Raw genomic sequence first — 18010 nt, 5'->3', positions numbered from 1 at the left:
GGTGGTTTCCCTGTAAAACAGGACAAATAGGATGTTATGTGTTTGATGAATGTAGTGTGTGAGAAAGAGTTTTACTTGTTTGTATATGCCTGTGTCCAGGATGACCCACCACAGCCCCGCCACCACTTCTTCCATACTAATTTTTGATAACAAGATGAACGTTTGGTTGATTATGAAAGACATTTCACTGTGGAAAGGATCCTCTTATTCCATCCTCACAGGTAAGGCAATCCCTTCTAGTTAGCAGGCTAAACAGCACAAAGAAATCTTGAATCCCCCCAACAGACAGGTGATTCTGAAGAGAGTTCCCGGAGAGAAGAAACAGGCTTATTATTTGAATCAAACAGGGAAGACTTAAGGTCTTTTTCCTCTCTTAGCAGGTTCCTCTCTTGCCAAGTCTCCGGCATGCTGTTTACAGGGTAACAGTTCACAACTGATGGCAGTTCCTAAGTGTAGGAAAGCACTGTGTTTCTTGGCATGGTTACCCCCATGTTCTGCCTGATGTCAGTGCGCTTGACTGTGTTCACTGGGTCCTTCTAACCAGGACCCCGTGATTATGCTCTCGCTCCCAAAACTCTGTATTTCACCCACAATTGGCATATTGGTGCCCCTTTATAAGTCCCTCCTATATGGTACCTCGGTACCCTGGGCATTGTGGTTCGAGGGGATCCCTATGGACTGCAGCATATATTGTGCCACCCATAGGGAGCCCATGCAAAGGCTTCTGCAGGACTGCCATTGCAGCCTGTGTGAAAAGGTGCAAGCACCCTTTCACTACCATTTACACTGCACCAGGTCACTTATAAGTCACCCCTATAGCAGGCCCTCCAGCCCTGAGGGCAGGGTGTGAACTACCTGTGTGTTGGGGCACCCCTGCACTAGCAGAGGTGCCCCCATGACCTCCAGGACCATTTTCCCGGACTTTGTGAGTGCGGAGACACAATTTTACGTGTGTACAAGACATAGGTCACTACCTATATCAAGCTACATAAAGCTAACTCCGAACATAGGCATGTTTGGTATCAAACATGTTGGAATCATACCCCAAGGCTTGTGCAAGCATTGGTTATATGATTCCATGCACTCTGTGGGCTCCTTAGGGGACCCCTAGTACTCCCATTACAGCCTTCTAAGGTTTTCCAGGCAGCCCCAGCTGCTGGCACCTCACAGACAGGTTTCTGCCCTCCTGTTGGTTGAAAAGCTCGAGGAAGGAAGGCAGAACAAAGGATTTCCTTTGGGAGAGGGGTGTTACACCCTCTTCCTTTGGAAATAGGTGTTACAGGCTTGGTAGGGGTAACCTCCCAAAGCCACTGGAAATGCTTTGAAGGGCACATTTGGTGCCCTCCTTTCATAAACCAGTTTACACTGGTTCAGGGACCCCCAGTCCCTGCTCTGGCATGAAACTGGACAAAAGAAAGGGGAGTGACCACTCCCCTATCCATCACCACCTTAAGAGGGTCCCTGGGTTTTGCCATCTTGGATTCAAGGTTGACAGGGAACTCTGGAAGCATCTGAGTGGCCAGTGCCTGCAGGTGTCGTCAAACCCCTCCCCTGATAGGTGCTTACATGGTTAAGTGACCAATCCCCCTTTCAGGGCTATTTAGGGTCTCTTCTTTTTGTGGTTCCTCAGATTCGGATTGCAAGACTCCAGCAGGAATCCTCTGCATCCTCCACTTCAACTTCTCACTAAAGAAACTGCATCTGGACCTCCCAGGAACTCTACAAGCTGCAACAAAGAAGTAAGATGCCTTCTGCAACATTGTATCTCCAGCTCCTGTCAGCAACAGCAACGATTTCCTGGTCGTGCATTCTCTGAGGACACCCCGTTTTCAGCCTGCACCAGAAGAGCGAAGGAATCTCCCTTGGGGTGGAGGAGTCACTCCCCTGCTTCAGCAGGCACTAACTGCAACGACGATCGGCAGCATGGATTCCCTCTACTGCTGAGCTGCATGGATCCTACATCACGGGTGGTGGACTGAAATGGTCCCGACGGTCCTCACGTCCAAATGTCCAACTTTGGTGGAGGTACAAGTTTGTCTCCCCATGCAAGACAGTACCCTCATGCACAGCGTGTTTTGCAGCTGCCAAGGCTCCTTGGCATCCTAGTATGCATTTCTGCATACTAGTGTAAATAATCTGCGTACTACTTACCTCCTAAGGGAGTATAGTCTCTATGGTATTTATTGGTATTTGTGTCACCAAAATAAAGTACCTTTAATTTTGTAACACTGAGTATTTTCTTTCATGTGTGTGAGTACTGTGTGACTATTGTGGTATTGCATGAGCATTGCATGTCTCATAGATATGGCTTGGCTGCTCATCCACAGCTACCTCTAGAGAGCCTGGCTTCTAGACACTGTCAACACTACACTAATAAGGGATAACTGGACCTGGTATAAGGTGTAAGTACCATAGGTACCCACTACACTCCAGGCCAGCCCGCTACACCAAGCCAATCCTAATAAAATTCCCAACCTCACTACTCCCATATTTTCTGCATAGAGATTCTGCTCTTTCTGTTTTTAGACCGAGGCAAGTGCCATCAAATCTATCCCAGATCTCCATGGAACCAAATTTCAAGATGGTGAAATCAAATATTATTTCTAGTGTGAATAACTCTCTTCTACCTCCAAGTCTATCCCAAGCACATCCCTGCTAGTCCAGCCTCCTGAGCTTGTAAGGAAAGCTACCCATACACCCAGCACTTGGACTTCAACCTACTTGCCTATGACCTGTCTTGTGAAAGAGAAGGGTGTTTACAAATAATATTCAGAAATAAATTTACTTTGTGTATGCTGTGTGTGAGAGCCCCCTTGAAGTAACCATTGGAGAGTAAAACAGTTATCAAGTCTGAAATGAGGAATACTCTTGACAGGTATGTGTGCACCACTGGACAGGACTGTAGAAGAAGATCAACCTAATATTTATCGTAAACTTGGCAATGATCTCATCCGAACAGGTTCTCACTGCATCCTAAATGAAAAGTTATAAATCATATGTCACATTCCATCTTACATTGCAATGAATGTTACTGTAGCATGCAATAGATACAGGAGGGAGGGCATTAACTGCTCACTATAGCACCATCTTATAAATTGCACAGTGGCAGCTGAATTATAGAAGTGTTGGTTATGGGAATCTGGAAAATAAAAAGGGGCATACACTTAAAAGAACACGAGTGGCTAACCCAAATAAATAGGCTTCACCCACAGATGGCAAAAGTTACCAAATGTCCTGGCAAAAGATGGGACAACTTGGGAAAGGATTTCCTATTAATTAATATATATTAAAATAGAAAACACTAATGATAAGTGCATGGGCAGAGGAGCACATCACACCTCACCTTTGATCCTCCCAGTGACGTACAGGAAACCATCCTCGTCATGCTTGCCAAGGTCCCCTGAGTGCAGCCAGCCCTCCTCGTCCAATGCCTCTTTGGTACTATCCTCCATGTTCAAGTAGCCCATAAAAACATGTCGGCCCCAGAAGCAGATCTCCCCGGTGCCGTCCTCCTCCGGCCGGTGAATACGAGTTTGGCAACCTTCGAGCTCCATCCCACAGCTGAGGAACATACCATAAAGAGAACTGATGTTAACTTTAGTATGTGCAGGTGAGTTCACTAGGCAATTCAAAAACTATCAAAGGTGAGAGTGCTGGTGTTGCCCACTAAGCAGGACACTAGGGCCCATATTTATCAAGGTTTTGCTTCTCCTTTGTGCCACGCAAATAGATGCATGGGCAATGCAAAACCTAAATGAGATTTATCAAGCCACGCAAGGCCACCTTCCATGGCCCTGTGTGGCTTGATAAATCTAGAGTAATGCAGGGCAGCACAAACCACTGCCTTGCAGTACTCTGCAGCAAGGAAGCGTGCCATGGAGCGTGGGTGCTCCCACGCATCCACCCATGCATTCTGACACATTCACAGGTTTACTAACACTAGTAGACCTGAGAGTTGTATGCAGCCCCATCAGAGGTGCAATGTGGAAAAATATCATAATTTCTCTTCATTTCCTCTTTCTACATGTGCTGCATTATGAGTCTACTCTCTGTTGAGGAGTAGAGACAACTTCTATTAATTGTGTCTATGCCTCTGGCTAGCTGGAGCTTGCAGTGTTTTCTACACAAGCACAGGCAGCTGCACCATCAGGGCAGGGAAGCAGAGCCACCATACTTCAGTCATGTTTGCTCCCTTTCAAGACAAATGGCCATCATTCAGCTGAACATTGGAAGCAGTAACACCAGGATGCACCCAGGTCTGTGTCCAAAGTAAGGTTTCATACACTGGATGGAAGTTTGAACTTATTTTTCCAAGTTCTCACAGTCGAACAGCAGGCCACTGCTGGTCAGTCAAATATGTAGCTAGTAGGTTAGAACAGATTTGCCTTCGCCATAGAGGTTTCTGGTCAGAGCCCTATTGTTCAGTGCCTAATTTGTAAAAAAATGCATGCCAGGCCCTTGTCAGGAGGCCACTGCAGCTTGTACCACCCAATGCCCCTGCCAGTGGCGCCAATGACAGTACTGAAGGAAGCTGGCTCTGTATATACTATATCAAAATGAGACATAGGCTACTGCCGCCAGCCAAACGGGAACCGCCACTTGGCCGCTCCGCGGTCAAAAGACCGCGGAGGCCATTCTGGCTTTCCTGCTGGGCCGGCGGGCGCCCGCCAAAGGAGCGCCTGCCGGCCCAGCGGGAAAGGCCCTGCAACAATGAAGCCGGCTCCGAATGGATTGCAGACAGTGAAAATCTTTCTGGGGCCCTGTTAGGGGGCCCCTGCACTGCCCATGCCAGTGGCATGAGCAGTGCAGGGGCCCCCAGGGGCCCCACGACACCCGTTCCCGCCATCCTGGTTCTGGCGGTGAAAACCGCCAGAAACAGGCTGGCGGGAAGGGGGTCGGAATCCCCATGGCGGCGCTGCAAGCAGCGCCGCCATGGAGGATTCTACCAGCTGGGGGTAATCCGGCGGGAAACCGCCGGACCCGGCTGGGCGACCGCGGCTGTCGGAATACATAAGGAAGCACCGCCAGCCTGTTGGCGGTGCTTCCGTGGTCGTCGACCCTGGCGGTCGATGACCGCCAGGGTCAGAATGACCCCCATAGTGTGCACAGAGTCCAGGGGCTCCCCAGAGACTTAACAGAGGCCAAAGTAGATAATACTAGTGCTCTATTTGTGAGAAAAGATTCTCAGTGCAGGTAAGTATAGTTGTAAGTATGTATCAAGCATATATATCAAAAGTACTTTGTTTAGGTTTGGCAAATAAAACAGTTTACAGGCAAGTAACACTTCTCACTTTCAAACGTTGACACACTGCAGTTGTCAGTACTGTCTTTCTTGGCATGAAAAGGAAAAGTGTAAGTACTCAACTTACAGTTCCAGTCTCCAGGGGTTAGAATGTCCACTGGTCAAGGTTCGAGATGACCCCAAACATGAACCACTAGCAACACAGGGCCTGTCGGGTGCAGAGGTCAAAGTTGGTGCTGGATTTAGAATGGGATCCTATGGAGACTGGGGGCACTCGGAAACAGATCTGCTGGCAGGTAAGTACCTGCAACTTTGGTGGGTAGACCTGGGGGTTTAGGTGAGCACCCGGGGGCCACAGGTTAGCACCAAACACACACCCTCAGCGGCACAGGGGCGGTCAGGTGCAGGGTACAAACACAGTGTCGGGCTCCCAATGCTTTTCAATAGGGGGAGTCCCAGGAGTTAAAAAGATTCTGCAAGCTGGGTCCTGGGGGTCGGTTCCAGAAAACCAAAGGCTGGACAAGGAGGAGGGCTGTCTGCTGATCGTTGCTGGACCATTGGTCGGCTTCCCTAATGCTGGAGTGCCTTGGGGCACTGTAATAGGAGGCCTGAGACTTTGACCGCCTGAGGTTCACAGCTGCAGGGAGGAGGTGTGAAGCATCTCCATCCAGAGCAGGCTTTGTTTCCGACTCCAGACGTCACAAAGGCTCTCACTTCATGGGGTCAGAATCTTGTCTTTTAGTGGCAGGCTGGCACAGACTGGTCAGCCTTACACTTAAGGGTTGGTTAAAATACAGGGGGCATCTCTAAGATGCCCTCTGGGTGCACTGTACAATAAATCCAACACTGGCATTAGTGTGGGTTTATTGTTCTGAGAAGTTTGACACCAAACTTCCCAGTTTCAGTGGAGCCATGATGGAGCTGTGGAGTTCATAATGACAAACTCCCATACCATATACTCAATATGGCTACACTGCACGTACAATGCCCAAGAATGGACTTAAACATTGTAGGGGCATAGTGCTCATGCAGCTATGCCCTCACCTGTGGTATAGTGCACTCTGGCTTAGGGCTGTAAGGCCTGCTAGAAGAGTGACTTACCTATGCCACAGGCAGTGGTTGGTGGGCATGGCACCCTGAGAGGGATGTCATGTTTAACTTTTTCTCCCCACCAACACACACAATCTGCTATGGCAGTGTGCATGTGTTAGGTGAGAGGTCCCTTAGGGTGGCACAACACATGATGCAGTCCTTAGGGACCCTCCCTGGTCACAGAGCCCTTGGTACCACTGGTACCTTTTGCAAGGGACTTAGCTGTCTGCCAAGGGTGTGCCGATTGTGGGAACAATGGTACAGTTTTTGGGAAAGAACACTGATGCTGGGGCCTGGTTAGCCGGGTCCCAGCACACTCTCAGTCAAGTCAGCATCAGTATCAGCCAAAAAGTGGGGACTTTCCTACAAGTACCAACACAACTAACCATCACACGCCTACACATGTGACAAGTCCGATTATTCCAGGCCCCTAAAGCTTAAAGAAAGGCTTGGGTGGCAGGTATTAGTCATTGTCAATGTATATTGAATTAATACACAAATGTTGTTCTCATGTTTAAGTTGGAGAAACTACCCTTAACCCCCGTGGTAGTCTGCCATAAGTGCCTGTGTTGATAATTAAGTGCCGGTGCTGAGCACCAGAACTCACTGGCTCAAATTAAGCATGGCTTTTGTTCTCCTCTCAGAATGCATTGTGGTGGCCTCTGCTTGTGTACATCCGGCATGACTCAACAAAAAAGCTTACAGAGGTTCCTAAAATGATCAATGACACGGGCTGTGCTGTGGTCACATTTGGTAATTCAAACATGTAGGTGTTGTCTAAGCCCTGTATGCAAACACAATCAAATGTAAATCTACAACTCCTTTACTAAACTATGAAACCTGTTGTGAATGCATAGCACTAGACACTACATATATTGGTTGGTTCTTATATGTAAACCTACATCGCATTCTAAGAGTGATTCTTTGCTTTCCTCATAACCTCCTAAAAGTTTAAGCCCACAAAAGCAGGCCCTTAATCCTGACCAAGCCGAAGGGGGTTATCAGATTAGTTGCTTTACTGGACCTGCACTGGCTTAAGCAGCTCTATTTGTAACCAACTCAGAACTCTGTTTACAATCCTATGGTGTCGTCCAATCAGCTTTTAATAAGATGCCGAATGTCCAAACCTTAAGCACTCTGGTGTGGAGGCTTTATATGATGCTGACCCAGGAAGAATGGATGGTTTGACTTATCTGAACTGCTTTTACAAATAGGATTCTAAAGGTACCTGGTTTGAACGTGGGTTAAACCGTGAAATAAAGAAGTTAGTTTGATTCCAGTTGCTCATCCAACTTTCTGTAAAGCCTTTTAGCTGAGCAATGTGAAGCTACCATAGAACCATTGTCTTTTGAAGAGTCTATGCAACTTAGAGCTGTGTGCAGCTCTTTGGCTGAGAGTGGGAAAGAGAGCCGGTGTAAAGGTGATGTGAGGTCAGTTGCTGTTTCAAGCATATAATGGGCAGTAAATGGGAAGGCATGATGCGTTCCAATGCATCTCCTTCGCTGAATTTTCACGATACTCAGCGTCCCCTTTGTCAAGATCTGTAATGTGTCTTTTCCCCAAGGGTTTTGAATGCCACGTGCCATTGTCGTCTGAGTGACAACTGAACCTAGGCTGCCACTGATGTCATTGAGTAGCAGACTCTGGTGTGAGTTAAGCTTTGAATTGTTTTTAACATTTGACCAGATGATGTCTTGATGGTTGGTGGTCTGTAACCTACAAGAAATAAACCTTCGAAGAATCTCATCTCAACGTGTGGCATATCTGTGAATTTAATACCCTTATTGTTCACTTTTGTTCCTAATTTCTTCCACAATAGATTGCTTTCTTCCTTAATAATTATCCTTCCTTTGATTTGTTGTTTTCCGCTTGGTTAATTCGATGCTCCTCATTATTATCTTTTGTCAAGAGTTGAGTCATTACTTGTTGATCATCTTTTCTATTTCTTGTTCTTGATTTAAGGAGGCATTTAGTTGGTTTCTATTGTCTCCAACACTATCATAATCTTCAACCAAGATTGCCAAGAAGGTTTTCTCTCTTTGCAGGTTTTTTCGTCCCCATGCCTACAAGGAGGAATCTCCCTTCCCTCTCGCAATCTAGAAGACCACTCGACAGCCCGTACCCATGTCCAGCCCTTCACAGTGAAGGACTTGTGTGATCAACAGGGTGAGTAGAAAGAGGAGGGAGTTTTATCACAGACATAAAATGTTGTGATTCGCCTTGTATCACTAATGCCATGCCTCCAAAAGTAGTCTTTGCTCCACACAAAGATCTTGAATTTGCAGATTTTCTTTGCTAGGAGTTTGTGCCTTTATCACTGAAATGTAAAACGATTGCCATGCTAAAACCATCAAGGTTTAGGGGTTCATTAACATTTGCCCTTTAGTGAGGAAGCCCTTGTAAGGTCTAGTTCCCTTATGGGCTCCCGCTCTACAATACCTATCTATACATTGAAGAATTTCCTGACAGTCTGAAGGTGGGGCAGGCCTCCACACCGCTAACAAAAACATCGCATGAGACTTGTGCCTCAAACAATTAACACTCTCAGTCCCCTACTATAAGCTATAGATAGATCTGTGGATATGGACAAATACATCTACAATCATAGCTTTTCAAGAAATAAAACTAAAGCTTTAGGTTGGTCCCCTGAAAAGGCCTCCTGACAAGACAGTCAATGGTGGTCTTCACATCTTTGACACAGGTGAGCTTGTGTGTGCATATAATTGGTACCCTGACAATCTTTGATGCAGAGGACCCTTCGCTTCTCCTACAGACCATGAAATCACTCTTTGGTTCTGATGGAACAGCTTCCCCTCTGATGCTCACACTGTACTGGGTCCTTCGAAGGGCAATATATTCTGCATCACTGTTCAGCATTTACTGTGAGCATATGCAAAGCATAAACCTAAAAATCCAGGAGAACACTGACCATGTTATGCAATATCGCAGAGTAACAGCGGCATTTAATTTCAGACACAGCATCACCAGCCAAGGTCAAATTGAGATGACGTACCTTCACATAACCATTAAACCTTCCAATTCAAGACTGGATGTCTGCCCTTACAGTTCTTGACATATCACAAACCCTTGACACTATTACAAAGTCAATAGTCTTTGATCTGGATAGGCTTCTGCAACACAGTAAAAGGAAGCGATTTTAAGCTAGCCTGTTCAGGGATGTAAAAAAAACTATCCGAGCCTGGAACCTGAGGTCACTGGTTCCAGGTCAGATCCAGGTTTGTCTATGGCAATGGATTCTGCTTTAGGTGACACAGAGACTCCAAAGCTTAACTGGGAATAGGAAGCAAACAGGATATATAATAATAGACCTGGGGCATACTCAACATGCACATATAGCAACATAGATCCATAGTGGAGCACTATGGCTGATAGATACAGGAAGGAGAGAGCACTGCTAGATATCTCAAGGCTTTGAGATGACAGTTCCTCGTCTGTTCCTCTACCTTCCTTGCACTGACTGTCCCGCACTGTCTAGGTCTGCTAAATACTGTTGTGTATAGTCCAGGATTCAGGATACAGCTGTAGACTGTGGCATGAGGCACCAGTGCCACTGAGGCTCCCCCTTTATTTCAACAAGCAAAAAACGTAGCCACAGGATGAAGTCATAAGAGACCTCAAGATCTTCACTGGGGATGCCACTGATCAGTAGGTGGGTCAAGCTCAAGAAGTGATGACGAATTCATGAAGTAATGAATCACTTCTGTACAAAAGCCACAATCTTGTGTTCGCTGTTCCTCTTGCACTCCTCATTATATTGTGCCTCTGCATATTGATGTCAAATGAAAGACATTCGCTGGTGGCGGTGTCATGGAACGGGCATTGAGTGAGAGGAGGATACACCTAACCACTATTTCTTATAGTCTGCAGATGGATAGGAATATTGATTTTCATGAAAAAGTTGGCAAAATCTAAGTGCCTGATTTAGATCACGGCGGAGGGGTTACTCAGTCACAAACGTGACAGATATCCTGTCCGCCTTCTTACGACCTCTATAGGATGATATGGAATCGTAATACGGCGGCAGGGATATCCGTCACATTTGTTACGGATTATTCCCCTCCGCCAAGATCTACTTCAGGCCCACTGTCTGTGTCTTTAGGACTGTGTTCATGACAAGAGAGGTCTCTGACACTCACTTATGCAATAATCCTGTTGCACAGAAATGTAAATCTAGAGGGGGCACAGTCTGCTAGGTGCACTGTAATAATTTTCAGTATACTGGCATCTATTAATGCATGTTATGGCTTATCAAACTAAGCACAGCTTGAGGTAACAGTTCTTCTGCATCTGCTGCTTGATAATGTAAAAAAGATGTTTCATCATTCATTATCCTAAAAAAGAGTTGTGCCTGCAATAGCATCACACCTGCATAAAGGGTGGGTCACAGAGGTTGAACGTTTAAATTGAATACGCAAGATAAGTGATGACACTACAATAGAGGTCTGAGGTCACAAAAGGTAGCGCCGTGTCGCAGCCAGTCATTCACCATTACACCGGGCTTCTGATCTGCTGCATGTCCAGGTGCCGGGAGTACAGGAATCTTCTGAATGTACATGTTCACGTTGATCATAACATGTGTACCCACCACAGAGGCTTCCCCAAACACAATGCTGGAGTCACTGGTAAAGGGGGCACCTGTGAGAATACAGACCAGTTAGGGAGGCTCAAGCCAAAGGAGGAATTAACTCCCAGTACCTATTAGGGCAGATGATGCTGTACAACCACAGGGTTAAGCCTGATCCCTCATTGGGGCTCCCGCCGTTTCCGGGCCAGTTATCAGAAGACATTGAACCTTTAATCACTTTCAGCTATTCTGTTTCTGGTGGTCTCCACATCTACCTGCCCAGGATTCAAAAATGGTGGAATGGAAGCGGGACACCCTGCAGTGAGTAAAGCATGGACGGCGGGATACTGCTATGGTGTCCAACCTTAATGTCCAGACTTAATGGTAATTGTATCATGGTAATTGCACTGTCCACCCCTGACGGTGCATGAAGGCAAGCTCCTGAGCAGGAAGCCCTGCGTGTGAAGCCTAACTGCTAGCCCGCCAAAAGGAGCCTGCAGGCAGGTGATGACACTGTCTGCCTTCTCATAGTGCTGCTAAAAGCAATTCTTATATACTCTTTTCCACCCTAAACAGCCCTGATTCTGCTCTGCAAATAAACAAATACAAAGAGAGTGAATTTCCCTGTTTGAGATTTTGCTACTTCAAAGGGCACAGAGGTAGTGGGGATCTTTACAGGTCTCACTCTAATTCATTTGTCAATTGACCTCATGACAATGACAGTGTTGCAGAAACAAACCCACATGCATTAGACAGAGAGGTGAACCATGTCTGCGGAAGAGGAGCGCACTGACCTTGGTATCCTGAATGCGTCTGGCTGTGACATTGTATGCGGCCCACTGCATTCGCTCATCCCATATATCTCCATCAGCGGGATGTTGAGACTCAAGAAGAACTCCATAGTGTCGTTGGTGATCGGCGCAGCTCCTGTCAGGCTTAAGGTACAGTGGTCAAGTCCCAGGGCTGCCTTAACTCTCTGAAAGACTAAGGCGTCAGCCAGCATGAAGCCCCAGGGCGTGTCAGTATTTCTGTAACAGAGAGGAGAGAACCAGTGATTGCTCCACTGTGGGAGTGATCTGTTCATCAATAAAACTTCTTCTAGATAATTTGATCCAGGTGGTAGAACCTCAGAAATGGCAGTTTGGAAATCTATCCACAATTAAAACACATTGAGGACTTACCTTCAAACACAGCTGAAAGACCCATAATAGGGTAATTATTAATCTGAGGAACAGATGCTGAGGTATCGTGTCTCACGATTGGGATGGGACGAGTGACTGAAGAAAAGGTGAGTTCGAAAGTGAGGTCACAGGTGCCTGTTCCTGCACAAAAACAATTCTGCATCTTGGTGCACAGGTGCCTGCATGGGCGCTAGGCTTGCCAAAGGGCGCCAGCACAAGAGAAAAGGCAGGAATGTGCTGTATTTCCTTACATTTGGTGCATTCCTGCCCTTTCCCTGTCACACAGTGAAGCGTAGCAGGACGACTTGCTGCGATGCGTGGCATACCTGTAAATATGCCCCTCAGGGTGCACGCCTTCACTAGGGCATTCACTGCGTTGTCGCCTGTGTGACGTGATACTCCCGCCTTATCATCCTATTTGTAACTACCCCTTGTCTCGCTGCCCACCACTACCATGGTCTTCGCCTCCTCAGGTTACGGTGAGCTCCCTCTTGCATGTCAGCTTCTGCAGTGGGCTTGCGGCATCTCCTGACTGTCCCACTAGCATGAGTTGAATGTGGTGCGCATCCCCTACTAACCATATTTTTCTGTCTGTGACGTCTGATTTGCATTTTTCCCTGCTAAGCAGTAGAGCCAGCTCAGGAGAGAAGAGGTAATGAGAACTGTGACCTGCCCTTCATACAGCTTTGGCTCAAAGCAAAGCTGTTATGGAAAAACAAGACATCCGTAGGGTGAATGGGTAACAGATGAGCATAATTTAAAGACCAATAACAGCATCCAATTTTTTTTGCATTCCAACCAACCAAGACTGTTTTGTTCTCCATCACCCCTTACAGTGCACCTTATAGTCCTTCCTTCTCATTATGTTGTACATCATGTGACTAGGACCTCTCGTAGACCTCGTCACTCCCAGCCTCACCCTCGACAAGACATACCCGTTCATGCGGTTCTTCCCGGCCTCCAGTCCTACTCCCTTGGCCCAAGTGCTGATCTTCAACTTGATGAAGGATGCCTTGGACTCCGCTTCCTTCATCCTCTCCTGGATCTTCTCCCACACTCGTGGTACCCCCAAAAACAGTGTGGGCTGTACTTCCTGCAACGTGGAAACCAGGGAGCCCTGGGGAAAACAATAAGATGTGTTTGAAGTGCCTTGATGCAGCAACACATTAATAATTGCTCTTCAAGTGCCAATTATTCATTGTGCGCAAGGTCATTTAGAGGCCAGGGTCCTGCATTCAGAAGACACGCAGGTTGCAGTCTTGCCGAAACAGTTCTCCTCCCGTCTTTAGGGGTGACGGGTGTGGAGCAGTACCTTCTGACGGCTCACCCTTTAGAGTCAGGTGGACCGACAGCTTTCTGTCTAGGGAACGCCATTGGCTCTGTTGATGGAAAGCTTCCTCCAATGGCCGGTCGGAGTAGGAGTCGTCAGACGAAGAGCATTGCAACACCCGCCCTATTTAGAGTGGACGGTGTGATGTCCTTTTGTCCCTGTCTATGAGGGACAGAACAAAACAAATAATGACACTCACACCTAGGTAAAAACTCTCTGGGTGTGACAGTCACTTTTTTAGTTTTTCAATAAAAAACTCCGGCTTTGCCAGTTTGGTTTTGAAAAACAACAATTTGTTAAATGATGGATGGATGTCCAAGCCAATGGCAGCCATACACCAAACCTTTTGTTTTGTACCTTGACATGAACTGCTATGATGGCAGTGTAAAACTGAGCAGAGAGCAAAGTTTTACACAAAAGTGAGCAGACAAAAGGATGAACATGTTAGTTTTTTGATTGGTGAATGAGAAGGACATACATTCAATTTATTAATAATAATGTGAGCACACAACGGCTAGCAGTGTTGATTTGTAGAGGGTTAGTTGTTGTGTTGAAAAAGTTATCATCTGCTTCAGACCAGCAAATGTGACTTCTGCAAAACAGCTATTTTACCTGCCATTTTGTTCATGGGTCAAACTGGTCAAATATGACAAATATACTGTGTGGAAAATACAGTCCAGGTCACCTGCCCACCTTTAACCTGGATCTTGCTTTCATTAAATACAGCTGTTTAACTAGACATTCTCAGATGAAGGGCTCCTTCTTTGAGAAATGATTCTTTCTGCTGTCCCAAAAAAGTGACCACAAAATAAAGACCTGCGTCACTCGCTTGGTCAAAATGAAAAGGTTCACCTCTTAATACAAGAGGTTGTGCAAGTTGGTGAATAACAGTTCACGTACTGTCTGCTGAACATATGCTGAGATAATTTTAAAAAGGTCTATTTTGCTCCATATTGGCATTATTTGGTATCTATACCCACCATTTTAAATTGTCATAATAGCTGTATAATATTCCAATATTCCAATGTACATTAATACCAGTAAAACTTCTGTTATATTGTGTTTTTTCTTTACTACAGAATTCAGCCAACCCTGCTGCATACTCTGTCCCTGCACTGCCACATAATTTCTGTGGCCCTTTAAAAGTATTATATTTACCACTTTAGATGGACGATAAATGACCTGGTTGATTTATCAGTAGCACCTCCATCGTACCAACCTCAACTATTAAGGATTTTTTCATCCATTATAACTTTAATAAACTATTGAACTATTTATTAGGTCAGCCTTAGTGCTGTCTCACCAGTCTCTTGCAAAAAGAAAAGCATAAATAAAAAAATAAATACATATACACATCTATTGATTACTTGGGGTCAGGTTTCTTCATCAAGTTGTCTGTACAGTTATCTTTCAGATTTTGCTTCCTCCCACCACAAGACAGAACATGTGGTAATGGGTCAGCCCACTTCAGTCATTGGCTGCCTTGCTCAATGAGTGACAGCGTTTTGCCTGATCACATGTGCACAGCTGCTAAAAAAGAGGTGGACTTCAACATTAGGGCTGCCCTCCAATACTGTATTTTACAATGTTTTTTCTTTTTACTTTTTATCATATTTTCAATTATCCTTGTTGGTTTAAATTATATCTTTAAGCCTGTGTTTCCCAAACTAAGATGCCTTTAAATTCTGTATTTATCTTGTCAAATTTTCTGCACTTCAAAGGCAGAGGTGAAATGTCAGGGTGTGTCTTCTGAAAAATGTCTGCTTATTTTGTTAACATGGGGTTAATGTTTTTCAAACTCCTCTGCTTTTCACTTAGAGCAAGAAAAGGAAAGTGAATTATGTGCAAATCTTACTGGGGTGCAGGGAGAGCGAAAGGAAAGGCTGTTGGATGTCATGTTTTGTAACACACAACAAAAGGTAAATATATGTAAATGAAGTGTACACATTCTGCAGCTAGGAAAGCAAAAAATAAGGAAATAACTTGTTTTTGTTATTCTGAAGTGTGATGCAAGCAAAGATTTTAATCAAGACATTTTAGTTGATTTAGGAAGCAAAGGAGTGGAAACATGGCACCTTCCTGTACCTTCTTCAAAACTCCAACAATTGTGCAAATGGCCCTTCAATACTTCTTATGAGCCACATGGAAAAGGAAACTTACATCTGCATGGTTCTCCACACCTGGCATGTTGCTTGAAATGAACTGAACTTCAGGGAAGCTCCCTGCACTTAAAGGTTTGGATAAGAAGGGCTAAGTGTAAATACACATATATACAGGACCATTATGAGCGTGTTTGGGGAGGTTTACTCAGGTAACAAGCATGACCTTTCGATTGGTCTGAGTGATTTAATGTGGCTCCTGCTTTTCACCTTCTGTACAGTTCATGACTCAGGTGGTGTGTAACCCAGCAGATACATAGACATTATAATACCTAGAGATTAGCCACACATCACCGGTGTTTGTTGTCAAGAACCTGTGTAGCAACCAATAACTCCAGAGTGCATTTTACTATAAATCAGTACTCACTGGCGACACCTGTTTCGCTTAAAAACAGAACATTTTCAAGGCAGGTTTAGTTTGTGAGAGATCACCTGACATAAACGTACGCCTTTAAACATATCACTTTTCAATCCTGATGAGAGTTTTATTTGTGTTTATCAGATTGTTTCTTGTTTGTTTCATGTCTTCCCCACGAGTGACAGTGCTTATTTGTACATTTGTTTCACACCTCTCATTGATGCTGAGACTCTTGCATTGTGTGTACTGAATCTTTGTTTGGCACAGTCTGTATTTCTTGGCTTTAGAGACGTATGACAAGGGGTGATTGCATAAAGAAAGACTGAAGAAAGATTAGCAAATATCCAACTGGAGACACAAAAGGAGGACTACCCAACACAAGAGCACAAACAGAATTAGGACTAATCACAAAATCAGAAACAGAGGAAGGACTCAGCACACATGCAAGATCAGAAAGAGGGGTCCCCCTGAAGGAATTCCTACAGCTAGTCCAGAACTCTGACATTACCCATATGGATAACTGTGGTATCTGGAGAGTGGGGTGTTTGATGGTGGGATGTTAGGGGAGTGGGAGGTAGAATGTTGGGGGCTGATGACATTTCTGAATGGAAGACTGTGTGTGGAATGTGTAGTTTTGAATGGGGCAGGTGCAGCCTGGGTGGTCTAGGATGGTCAGCCAGGTATGTTTCCCTAGACTGTCTTCTTGCTGCCCCTACCTGTACATCTTCAATAAATCCTATGAGAAATACTTTTCTTGTGGAGCGTCATCTATTCCCAGTATTTCGAGGGGCGGCCTCATCGGTTTCAGTACAGGCTTTGCAAAGCAGCATTTGTCTGGACCCATCTCTCATCCTTGTCAAGAGTTGCAAAGGGGAATAAAAAGTAATCTGGAGGTCCTGCTGTGAATCCTGTGAGCCTGCAGAGCTAGGACAGAGGGCCTGATTTCGAGTTTGGAGGACTGGATACTCCGTTACAAATGTCTATGTAGACTATTATGATATCGTAAAACAGCGGACAGGATATCCTTCATGTCTGTGATGGGCCAGAGTCCTTCTAGGACTGAATTACGACCAAATAGGCAAGTGAGGGCTGAGCAGTCACTGGAACACTTTGCATTTCCACTGTGGAACTGCCATTCCGCGCAGCACCGGGTGCGCATCAGTAACTGTGCATAAGGACATGTGCATCATGTGATGCAAGAGGTGCCTGAGATGACTAGTGAAGCGCACAGCGCCACTGTGTGCATCGGGGTATACACCAGCCTCTGCAGCGCAGGGGACCCCCAACCCGTCAGGGGCCCACATCTCAGGACATGGCCACTGAATGTGAACAATCAGCTACTCAGAGGCCCTCATCACATTCTGTAGGGGTCCCCCATCATTTTGTGTTACACTAGTGACATGGGGGACTCTGTGCAGCACACATGGAAAGAGGAAAATGCCTCAGAGGACTGTGTATAAGGACCTGGTCATGAGCGCACAGCAGTACTATGTGCATCAGGGGCATACGCAAGCCCCTCCAGCGCGAGGGGCCCCCAACCCTTAAGGGATCCCCAATGCAGTCTATGGCCACTGAATGTGAGACATTGGATACTCTGAGGCCCTTTCATCACATTCTGCAGGGGTGCCCATCATTTTGTGTTACACCACTGACGTGGGGTCCACTGCGCTAGCAGCCATTTTGAAAAGCTGTAGTGAGCACACACCACATTTGAGATTGATGTTGTGTAAGGAGCAGTCAGCAGACAGTCAAATCAATTACCAGGATCTCAACTTGAAAACAAGTGGCGGTGTTTGGCATGTGACATCTAGTGCTGTGAAACACAGTAACTAGGAATTCAGTGGCTGAATCGTGCATTTTCTAAAATGACACTAATGTGGTTCTGGAGTGTATGAGAACAGTGTGTGGCTTCTGAGAAACACACAGGCATTTGATTTGAACTAAACAATGTGTACAAGTTTCTCCTGCGATGCACATACATGTCCATTTAAGACCCTATTATCATACATTTATACGGACTGTATATTAAGGGAAAAGGTTTTCAAAAGTGACCTGAGCAGGAA

At 45.7% G+C, this 18010-nt stretch overlaps 1 protein-coding gene across 5 annotated transcripts in view; it reads right to left on the bottom strand.

Annotated features, from left to right (window-relative positions):
- The window catches only part of LOC138251737 (long-chain-fatty-acid--CoA ligase ACSBG2-like), a 359144-nt gene that overhangs the window by 29547 nt on the left and 311587 nt on the right, over positions 1-18010 (bottom strand). For all 5 annotated transcript variants that reach the window (XM_069205674.1, XM_069205678.1, XM_069205675.1 and 2 more), the window contains 3 exons: positions 13036-13217; positions 11714-11947; positions 3344-3561 (listed from right to left, as the gene is read on the bottom strand). In XM_069205674.1, the coding sequence (XP_069061775.1) occupies positions 3344-3561; positions 11714-11947; positions 13036-13217 (634 nt within the window). The remainder of the gene's footprint in view (positions 1-3343; positions 3562-11713; positions 11948-13035; positions 13218-18010) is intronic.

This window comes from Pleurodeles waltl, chromosome 1_2, assembly GCF_031143425.1.
Source record: "Pleurodeles waltl isolate 20211129_DDA chromosome 1_2, aPleWal1.hap1.20221129, whole genome shotgun sequence".
NCBI classification, from domain to species: Eukaryota; Metazoa; Chordata; class Amphibia; order Caudata; family Salamandridae; genus Pleurodeles; species Pleurodeles waltl.
Note: the sequence above shows the minus strand (reverse complement) of the source record. Positions and strands in the feature narration are given on the sequence as shown.